The sequence below is a fragment of the Trichoderma evansii genome (genome assembly GCF_050947405.1).
Source record: "Trichoderma evansii strain SZMC 28006 chromosome Unknown GGI43scaffold_8, whole genome shotgun sequence".
Classification (NCBI taxonomy): domain Eukaryota; kingdom Fungi; phylum Ascomycota; class Sordariomycetes; order Hypocreales; family Hypocreaceae; genus Trichoderma; species Trichoderma evansii.
The window spans coordinates 1,284,872-1,295,209 of record NW_028145198.1 but is presented as its reverse complement, the minus strand read 5'-3'; the positions used below and the strand labels follow the sequence as shown (position 1 = coordinate 1,295,209).

The following is a 10,338-nucleotide window of genomic DNA, read 5'->3' as shown; positions in this document are numbered from 1 at the left end:
CTATTGACTTCAGTTCATGAGTAATCTGGCAAGGTATTAGCCGTGTATTGGAAGTGATTTCTCGTTATAGCTATTCGCTACTTTTACATATTAATATATATACATATCTTATATCTTCCATTGACTGCACTACCATCCAAACTTAACCAGATGATATTCCTAGATAAGTCTACCGCATCATTTGCGGATCATAGGCATCTAAAACTGTTAAAATGCAACCAGTCTGGTCCAAAATAGCCTAATAAGTGATTTGTACTTTTAGTGGAATAGGACGCCTATAATTGGAGCGCTTCTCAGATCTGTTTAGCCGATTTTCAAGCCGTTCCGGCTCCCGAAAATATGTAACCTGGAAATTTACTCTTAGATTTACACTGCGAGTCTTTTGTGAAGGCAGCTCGCACCATGGGGTGATTAGGTCAGCGATTCGTTGCAGATGTGAAGTAAATCTCCAGTTTATACAGAACACTTCGACTATTGATAAAGCTATGGAATTCCAGTAGAACGGAATTTCTATACGAAAAAGCTATAAGCGGTCCAATGAGAACATCAGCTCTTGAGCAATAGAAGCCGTATAAGTTCATTACATACGTGGTAAATAGAATGCTGGGCTTAGGCTAAGTATATATATGAGGCCGAGGATCCGCCAAGTGATCACTTCTTCTAGATGCTCTGTACGCCCACAATCATCTGGCTTCTAAAGATTATACTAGAAGAAAGTCCTACGATGATTCCTTCAATGAAGAAGTGCGGTCGCAAGTTATGGGCTGGCCTGGCATTGCTGGCCCTGCCTGCAATTGCAAGCGCATCATGCGCGCTTCCCAGCACCTACAAATGGACTTCGACTGGCCCGCTGGCAAACCCCAAGTCGGGCTGGGTTTCACTTAAAGATTTCAGTCATGTTCCATACAATGGCCAACATCTAGTCTATTCTTCGACCGTGAACTCGGCAGGTTCCTATGGCTCGATGAATTTTGGTCTCTTCTCAAACTGGACCAACCTCAACACATCCAGCCAAAATACAATGAACCTTGGCACAGTAGCGCCAACTCTCTTCTATTTCTCTCCCAAAAAGATCTGGGTTCTTGCATATGAATGGGCTGCAACTCCATTTGCGTATGTCACGTCGACCGACCCTACCAATGCAAATGGCTGGTCGGCTTCACAGCCGCTCTTCAACGGAAGCATATCTCCCTCTAGCCCGATCGACCCAGCACTCATTAGCGATGGCACCAACATGTACCTTTTCTTTGCAGGAGATAATGGTAGCATCTACCGGTCCAGTATGCCCATTGGCCAGTTCCCATCCAGCTTCGGTACATCGTACACAACGGTCATGAGTGCCGCAACCGACGACCTATTTGAAGCGATACAGGTATACACTGTCTCAGGCCAGAACCAATATCTTATGATTGTTGAATGTATTGGATCCGTTGGACGGTATTTCCGCTCATTTACAGCCACATCTCTGAGTGGTACATGGACGCCGCAAGCCGCAACCGAGAGCAATCCCTTTGCGGGCCATGCTAACAGCGGAGCTACTTGGACTAACGATATCAGCTCTGGAGATATTATTCGCAGCACAAACGACGAGACGATGACCATTGACCCCTGCAACCTGCAGCTGCTATATCAAGGCATGGCCGTTGGTTCCACTGGAGACTACAACTCTCTGCCATGGCGACCCGCCGTCTTGACTCTAACCAACCCCGGCTCTAGCACGAGCAGCGGCAACGGCACTGGAAGCAGCGGCTCAGGCGGCAGCGGATCTGGTCAAGCATCGCAGTATGCTCAGTGTGGTGGTTTGGGCTATGCCGGACCCACGGTTTGCCAGGCACGTAACCCCAATCCAAATTTCTTGATAATGGCATTGCTAACATGAGATCAGAGCCCCTACACATGCACGTTTGTCAACGAGTACTACTCTCAGTGTCTGTAGGTGGATAACAGATTATGGAGGTGAGAAACAGATAGTAAAATATGAGAATTATTTTGCTCTTTCATAACAGTCTGCAATGTGAATTACACCACGATGAGCATCAGTCCGTTCTAAAGGTTAGTGAGATGATTGCTTAGTATCTTCATTGAGAGTCAACTCAGCAGAACTCTTTGATATCTAAAAAGGTAAAACTAAGAGTACTCAAGAAATCTTCGACTGGTCTTATCACTAGAGTGGTGTAAATGGGTAGGTAGGCACCCTTGGTGTCGCATCAATCGTTCTACGCCCAAGGCTCTCTACCTTAAGAATATAAAATGCCTGTACTTTGCTATAGATACTCTACTATATCTTAAAAAAAAAAAAAAAAAATAGGTAATTCCACTGTCTATCAATCTGCTTTGCTTAATCAGTAGTCTACTGGAGACACGTCTCGCAATAGAACTATACTATCGTGAACCATTGCAAGTCAACTCCACGAGCCTTTAATGCTTCCGGCAATAACCTTGGATCAGAGTTCATTATTTCTCCCGTTACCTTGTTCTTGAAAAATTCAAGAGCAATCGGATCATCTCCAGTTAAAGGCCTCCCCAAATCTTCGAGTGAGACCCTTTCCCATTCAGGATGCTCTTCCAACCTGGGATCCGACACCGCCAGCTCTCTTGTTTCTTTGTTGTAATATCTATGCTCTATTCTAAAATCTTGATCTGGGTGATCGAATATTTGAACTCTCCAAGGATTTTTTAAATTTCCTAGAAGTGCTTGGCCGTCGTTTAACCCGTAAACAAACGATGACCCCACAAGTCGAAAATCTCCACTGTCGGTTTCGCGAAGGACAACAGGTGAGTTGCAACCAGGAATTACACATACTATATCACCTAGAAAATAATTAGTACACGAATAGTTAAAACTGATACTATCCATCATTAATAGCGATTCAGAGCTTTGGCTTCGCTCACCTGGCTTACACCCTCTTGGACCGAGGCCAATGTACCCCTCTTCAGTCTCCATGTAGGCTCTTCTACCGCATCTTCCAGAAACCATATCATCAAGATAGTGACTCGAGTTGAGGATCTCTAAAGGTTCTGTCGATCCAGAGAGTATATATCTTTTACAATATGCTCTCCACCCCGCCAACGTGGGCCACCCTTTGTCTGTTGGGTTACGCTCCCTCAAGTCATTCTGCAAGAGTGTTTTAGCAAAGGCATCTAGAAGCGGCTCTCCAGTAACATAAGTTCCTGTATAGATATTTTCTGGCTCCCACAAACGTATAGCAAATAAGATAGCTTGCGGATGTAAAATAGCATATATCCCCACTTTCTTTACGGTCGCGCAGCGCAAACCCCTTACTCGAAATTTGGTGGAGTCTACAAATTGATAATCAAGCCGCGAGTTTCCTGTCGTGAATTGCAAAAGTCCCGAGTAATACGCGTGTCGTTTGCTAGACTTCAGGTCCGGTACCCAGCTTGGTACACTGTCAAAGTCTGATGTGCGATCTATAACATCGCAGCCAAAAATTTCCCACCTCTCAAGTAATTTTGTATCGGCAATAAAAGCATCGGCGTATGTCTTTGCAACTGGCTGCGTGTAATCTGGACGGGTCGCCGTAACAAAGGCTGGAGGCACCATTGCCATCAAACCGTACACTTTGTCATGTCCGTTGGAACACTCCCGGTGTGCAAAGCGGCGAAATAAGTCACTCAAAGGTCGGCCTTTGCCATTCAAAGTAGAACTAGTAACTTTTGAGAGAGAGAGACGCTCGTCTCCATGATTCGGCTTATCCTTCAGACATTCTGTAGCACGGCGGAAAAGAGACCATAATAATATTGCGTTACCGACTTGAATGATGGCTAAGCGGTTTGCCAGATGAATTTCTTGAGCCGTCCATACGCGAGTAAACCATCCTCTTAAAATGAGACATTCGATTGCATTCCATTGAGCATCGCTGTACGGAAGACTACAGTCAATATCGTACCACATTGGCTCTTCAGCTCCAGGAGATGTTAACCGATAAGCATCCAGCGTCGTTTCAACTTGAGCACCCAAATATGCTAGCGTTGAGATAGCAAGGTCGCTATCATCTTCGGCTGGCCCAAGCCAAACAACAACTCGCGCTGCCAAGGAATATATGTCGGCCATGCGGACCACTTGTGCGGCTTTCTCTGCATTGTCATTTTGGTTGATGCAAATAGCGTCGATCCAAAGAGTACGAGGTTTGGAAGTATAACGTAGGTGTCGTAGAGCAGACTCGAGATTTTTACCAATAGAGAAGGTGGCTACACTGGCGTCACCGATTGAAGAGGGCTTAACAAATGCGGTGCCGGGGTTGTTTGGTGTTCCCCACTGGTATGAAAGAGCCTCAAAAACAGTATCTTGCTCCCAAAATGTGCTTTCAGGAGGCAGTTCATACAGAGCACGATCTATGTTAGCATCGGGATGTTCCCACGTGGTCACAAAATCACCATCGCCGGATCCATCAGATTCACTATCTTGTGGGGATTTGTTATCATCTTCCGTTTCATCGTCATCGTCATCATTCTCCTGTTCACTTTCATCCTCATCAGTGGGATCGTTGCAGAATAGATACCGACCCTCAGGGGTTTCAAAAACTTCCCACCCCTTGGGCAATGTGCTCTGGAGTTGTGTTCGAGACAAGCGTGTTGTTTTTGACTCGTCTTTACGTGCAGTCAACGATTGGTGGAATATTGTTAGTGAAATATCATCACGATATTGCTGAGCGGGGTGTAGCTGGATAAGGCGTATTTCAGAATCTCGTAGTGGGTGATAATGATATGTACTAAGTTCTGCAGGCATGTTGGAATGTTCTTATTTTTTAAACCTTGGGTAAATAGGTGGATAATGTCTCGAATGAATAGGATATCCTTGCCGACTATTAGAATTACACCATTTCCAGCCAGCAGATAATGCACACCTAGTTCCGCTTCTGCAATAGAAATCTCGTAAATACCGGTTCTAGACCTCTCCGTGCACTCTTGGACGTAGGAGATTGGCTTGAATAAAGACGACAAGCGCGCTTGGAAGCTGGCGATGCGGGGTATTGCAATATACATGCATTAGAAAGTCTGAAAATAGTAGGATTAAGTACCTGCAACTTACTATTAGTACCTATGTGCAATGGCATTAATGGAGGATTCGTACTAGCACATGTGCGCATAAGTAGCGAGATTAGGAAGGTACTTGATGCAGTGTTTAGTCGAGTAGCTGTATATCTGTAAAATGAAACAAGAGCTATTTTTGTCAACATACCGCTCTATTCTATTGAAAACATGCAACTAGGACTCAATCAACAGTGGAACTTGATGGTCAATCATCGGTTAACAATCGCTTTATCATATCTGCATTTATAACTATTGCATTGGCGATAAAAATGTTTCGCATGTGGATAAGTGGCCACTCACCAAAGTCAATCATTCGAGACAAATAGACAAACAATTTATTGCGAATAGAACATTCGCCTATCTTCTGAAATGCTACTAATGCCGGCAAATTTCCGCCGCTTTTGGTGTTTTTACCCCTGCTTCTCAAATCCTTTCTCCCCACTTGCGTGTTTGTGGTTGGATATCTGCCATGTGAAGTTGTATGTCTTCATTTTCCCTTACAGTTATTGGGCCTCTTTACAGCGTTTTTCTCATATTTGAGCCCGATTTGGATTTGCAGCCGAGATGTAACCCTAAACTATTTCGCCTCAAAATGTTTTATCTTTCTATAGATGGCCAACTCGAATGAATCTTCAACGCACCATACACATTCCTACAGGGACGAGCCTGATATCTGCTCTAGATTGTTTACATCCTTCGACATGGCCGACACCGTCTCCAAAGATGATTCTGTTGAGATCACAGCTACTCCTAAACAACAATTGTCAATGGAGTCTAAGAAGGGCCAATCCGGTCCGCATGTTGCACACAGTCGCATTGTGCTGATCCCTCATCCTTCTGATGACCCCAGAGATCCCCTGGTATGTAGACATGCTTTATTTTTATATAGTTGCCTGTGAACGTCACTCCTCTATATATGCAGCGGCGATTCTCTTCAGCCATACTTACTTACATATTAACCTGACTTGATATCCAATGTAGAATTGGACGTTATTCAGAAAAGGCAGAGTGCTCGCTGCCCTCTGTCTAGCCTGCTTCTGCGGCTTCACAAGCGCACTCGCATCACAGCTTGAGATTGGCCCGCTCTCGACTCTCTATCATCAGGCCCCGACGGCCATTGCCTACCAGAATTCATCAGCCAATGCTGGTATGGTAATTGGCGGCATATTCTTCTACGTGCTATCTTTCATCTTCGGCCGTCCTTCAATCTTTTTCTGGTCGCTCCTCGGCCTCATGGGCTCGGACTTGTGGTCGTCTTACATGACAAAGGCCGGCCAATTCGACATCTTTATAGTATCGCGCGGCTTTGCTGGCTTCTTCGGCACCGCTGTGGGCGTCCTTGGCCCGCGCATGCTCATTGATATGTTCTTCCTTCACCAGCGTGGCCGCGCATTCACCATTTTTCACTTCTTCTTCGACTTTGGCACCGCGGCAGGCCCCTCGCTTTGCTCTTTTGTCGTACAGGGTGCGGGCAATGTGCAGTGGGCTTTTTGGTTCATCGCCATCGTCACAGGCTTCGCGGCCCTCCTCATCTTCCTATTTGTCGAGGACACAACTTGGGACCGCACTCCCGGGGCGATTAATAAACCCCTACCGGAAGGCTTCATGGCCAACCGCATCGCCACTTTCTTGCCAGGCACCCGTATCGTCCGTCGTAAATCCGTCGGCGAGTTGGTCCGGATTGCCAGTGTACCCTTTAAGATCGCCGCGACACCTGTCAGCTTGATGCTTGGTATATTTACTCTATTCAGCTTTGGCTTCTCAGTCGCAATGAACTCCCTTACTCCTGTGTGGCTACAGAAGCCTGTCAAGGCTGGCGGATATGGCTTTACTCCCATTCAAAACGCACTCTGTAAGCGGCCTACCTATGTTATTTATTATCTCCATGAAGGGCTTGCTAGTTGCTAACCTTTCCTCTTTTCTAATCATAGTCCAATTTTCACATTGGACCGGCGTAGTTCTCGCATTTGTCTACGGCCAGGCCCTTGCAGACCGCTTGCCGTTATGGCTTGCCTCACGCTTTAACAACGGGACTTGGAAGCCAGAATATCGTTTGCACGCTCTGTGGTTTCCTGCACTTGTGTGTAATTGCATAGGCATTGGTCTTTTTGGTTATGCTTTGCAGTATCATACGTCGTGGGGCGTCCTAGCCTTCGGATCCATCCTAGTCATCTATGCTTCGATGTGCATTACACCCATCACTGTTAATTACTTATCCGAGTGCTTCACTAATAATGTCGAGGAGGCGGCTATCGTTCTCAACACATTTCGTATTGCATTTGGTCTATCTGTTGCCTTTTACATCACTCCTTGGGTCGATGCCATGGGCGTCGGATGGACCTACGGCCTAATGGCTTTCATCATGATCTTCAGTTGGCTTTTCGTCTTGGCACTCATGTGGAAGGGCCATCAAATTCGACAAATTGACCCATTCGGCCTCATTTCAACTGAGGAGGGTAAACACGTCCTTATCGACGAAGAGTCAGCATAGGACGAAACGTGGGCAATATTTGATGCGTCTATGTAAGGGTTGTTATTGGGCAAAGCGGCCTTTTACAAGGCTCATAAATAGATTAGTCATGGAAAAAGGGAAATAGCACCTTTTATTCATTTACTTAGGGCTATCCCCCGTGCTCAAAATATAGAATTCCAGCATATATCTTAAAGCCAGATTCTGCCTTTACTCTTCTCTAACTGTCAATATGCTTTCTAATGTTCTCAAGTAGCAGATAGGTCATCACACTTTTAATAGTACTGGAAGCAGTAAAGCCAGTAAAACTATACCCCTCGTCTTTCTTTTTAGCTATTTTAACCAAAATGCTGTCATGGCAGACTCAGACGGTCCGTTCTTCGGATACAGCGTAGAATTAGAGACTTCAACCACCCACAGCTCCCATGCGCGTTTTGCCGTCGTAGCCACAGACGCAGTGCGCCCCCGAACTTCATCATCGTTTAACAAGCGCAAGTTTTGCATAGAACCCCCAGCGGCTGCAATCAGCCCCACGGCGGCGGTTTGGATGGCGGCGTTCTTCTGTGTATAGATGGCATAGAAGACGGCGAGCTCGATAGACTTGGCCGCAACAGTGTAGCCGTGGCCACGCATCAGAGTGACTTTATTGTCCCCGTCAAAGCGCTTGGCTAAGGCTTCGCCCATGTACGTATTGCGCACCAGCAGATCCGGCACATTGGGTGCGACAACGTCGTTGGCCGAGTCGTGGACCGGCACGCCATCGGGATTCAGAAAGCCGGCCATGTGGTAGCACGGTTTAAGTGGCACGCCGGAGATGGTGAAGGGAATCACCGACTCAGCATGGCTGTGCACTACGGCGTTGACATCTGGGAAGCGGCGATAGATCTCAGAGTGAATGTAGCGCTCAATGTAACCTTGCGCCGAATTGGGGTTGGTCGGCTCTCCGTCTGATACGCGATATTCGATTAGGTCTGTCTCGGTAGCGATCAGTGCCGGCGCGATGCTTCGTGCCATGAGAAAGAGAGACGGGTTTATGGGATGGCGAAACGACAGATGGCCGTATGCATCAAGCACATTGTGGAAGTGCAAGATGTGGCTTCCGTGTATAGATTTGTTGTAATGAGCCTGAAGCAGCTTGGTGTCGTCCATGGTTGTCTTGTCTTTTAAGCGAATAAGCTGAGAGTTTCGGTTTAACAGAATTCACCAACATCTACCGCAGATTGGGTTGTGAGTCCGGCACAGGCAATCAAGCTATACAGATGCGGAGTATTAGCAGTGCTGAGGTAATTAAAGCCTCATATGAGGAAACAGACTCCCAAATATTAGTAAAATGTGTGAACCCCACCGAACCCCGGATTGGTAGTCAGATAACTATTGACTGTTATAATTTTTCCATCATTTATTTCTTTCGCATTATCTTAGAATACAGATATCTATAGCTTGAATCCAGTGGCTGTTCTTGCTAACCTATACAACTGACCCTCTTTTACAAACATGTAAGTAGCCGTTTACTTCAGTGAGATTTCTATCGAATCCTGTTAAATTTCTTGGCTTTAAATTTGAAATCAGTACGGTCTTAGAAGTTGTTATTGCTGTGACTTCCAAGTTTCGTAAATCCGAAGGAGATATCACTTTAGTTATAGGTTGAGCGGGGGAGGGGCATAAGCCAGCTATATAACTTCTCCACCTTTAAATTGGCGAGCTAGGCAATCTTGGAGAAACATTCCGTTTCCAGATCTGAATATAATAGCCCTGTATGGCAGTGGAGATATAGAACTTGGCATGGATAGCTAAAAGAAAAGCTATGCTAGAAAGCATTAGCCCCATGGCTTGCTTGGCTGCTCACTTGGAAGGATACTGGAAGTAGTATCAAGCTATATGCGATTAGTCAAAGCCCAGTGATGTAAGATACTCGGAATCATAGGTATATACTTGGCATAGATATAAAATTCCCATATCTATTATCCCCCTCCACAATCATGATAACGACTCTTCATCAAAAACATGTTTCGATCCAAAGCCAATACAGCTCCCGCGCCGTGTGTGGGGCCGTGCCAAAGCTCGGCCCCGGGCCGGAACCAGTGCAATGACTAAAAACTTGGCATTACGGGGAGGGGTTGGTTGACTAATTAGCAGCAAATGAGTAATTTGGAGTCTCTATGCATTTCTGACAAGTACGGTACGCGCACGCGCACTCGCAGATTCCATGTTGTCAGCCCGGCTTGGGTGAAGTTTAGAGTCTCCAAAGATGACGCCATTGTTGCCCGCTGTTAGGCGGCATTGCGGCATTGCGGCATTACGGCATTACAAGAGCAAAAATGCACGTGTAAGTATACACATGTTCAGCATTCATCAAGTCAGCCGCGAATTGAATAAAAAAAATTTCAAACAATATTAAAAGAAAATCAATATTTAGATAAAAATAAATCAATCAATTGATCGATACCCCCCCAAAGGAGGAATCCTGGCGAGGCCAAGAAAAGAAGTTTCCCAAAAAAAAGGCGAGGAGAAAACATTCATCACCCCGCACAAAACCGCCCGCCCGCAAGTAGCAATAGCCAATTCTTGCTTTATAAGCCGCACCATCAAAACGGCAAACCCGCGGATACATACCGAATTAGTGGGAACAAGAGAGGCAGATTTATCAGCGATTCCCCTGTCTCTATCCGTTAATCTTTATATTGTTGTAGTGTTGTGAATAAATATTGGAGGAATCATGTCTTGCGCCATTCGTTGCTTCATCATCGTCATTCTCACATCTCATATCATATAATACGCATCCTCCTTCAACTTTACCTTAATTTAACTATACCGTT

General features: G+C 45.7%; 4 protein-coding genes across 4 annotated transcripts; 2 read left to right on the top strand and 2 right to left on the bottom strand.

The window, feature by feature from the left end:
• The first annotated feature begins 389 nt into the window (after positions 1-389).
• GGI43DRAFT_403884 (glycosyl hydrolase family 62-domain-containing protein) lies at positions 390-2,094 on the top strand. Its single transcript, XM_083205848.1, has 2 exons — positions 390-1,831; positions 1,886-2,094. The coding sequence occupies exons 1-2, from the start codon at positions 665-667 to the stop codon at positions 1,934-1,936; spliced, it is 1,218 nt and encodes a 405-aa protein (XP_083061467.1). The 5' UTR covers positions 390-664; the 3' UTR covers positions 1,937-2,094.
• Positions 2,095-4,995, bottom strand: GGI43DRAFT_403883 (HET domain-containing protein). The gene is made up of 3 exons (XM_083205847.1): positions 4,866-4,995; positions 2,893-4,815; positions 2,095-2,811 (listed from the first exon to the last, which is right to left on the bottom strand). Exons 2-3 carry the CDS (start codon positions 4,745-4,747, stop codon positions 2,378-2,380), a joined length of 2,289 nt encoding a protein of 762 aa, XP_083061466.1. The 5' UTR covers positions 4,748-4,815; positions 4,866-4,995; the 3' UTR covers positions 2,095-2,377.
• Positions 4,996-5,753: 758 nt separating this feature from the next.
• Positions 5,754-7,543, top strand: GGI43DRAFT_383375 (major facilitator superfamily domain-containing protein; the record flags this gene model as incomplete). The annotated part of the gene is made up of 3 exons (XM_083203378.1): positions 5,754-5,912; positions 6,034-6,904; positions 6,984-7,543. 3 exons carry the CDS (start codon positions 5,754-5,756, stop codon positions 7,541-7,543), a joined length of 1,590 nt encoding a protein of 529 aa, XP_083061465.1.
• Positions 7,544-7,670: 127 nt separating this feature from the next.
• Positions 7,671-8,821, bottom strand: GGI43DRAFT_367297 (class II aldolase/adducin family protein). Its single transcript, XM_083202482.1, has 2 exons — positions 7,796-8,821; positions 7,671-7,737 (listed from the first exon to the last, which is right to left on the bottom strand). Exon 1 carries the CDS (start codon positions 8,669-8,671, stop codon positions 7,856-7,858), a length of 816 nt encoding a protein of 271 aa, XP_083061464.1. The 5' UTR covers positions 8,672-8,821; the 3' UTR covers positions 7,671-7,737; positions 7,796-7,855.
• Positions 8,822-10,338: the final 1,517 nt, after the last annotated feature.

Bases quoted from the DNA above. Each gene is read 5' to 3' on its own strand.
- GGI43DRAFT_403883 (XM_083205847.1), bottom strand. From the start codon at position 4,747: ATGCCTGCAGAACTTAGTACATATCATTATCACCCACTACGAGATTCT. The intron at 2,812-2,892 runs GTGAGCGAAGCC...ATTATTTTCTAG, and splicing joins TCCAAGAGGGTGTAAGCCAG to GTGATATAGTATGTGTAATT.
- GGI43DRAFT_403884 (XM_083205848.1), top strand. From the start codon at position 665: ATGCTCTGTACGCCCACAATCATCTGGCTTCTAAAGATTATACTAGAA. The intron at 1,832-1,885 runs GCACGTAACCCC...ACATGAGATCAG, and splicing joins CCGGACCCACGGTTTGCCAG to AGCCCCTACACATGCACGTT.
- GGI43DRAFT_367297 (XM_083202482.1), bottom strand. From the start codon at position 8,671: ATGGACGACACCAAGCTGCTTCAGGCTCATTACAACAAATCTATACAC.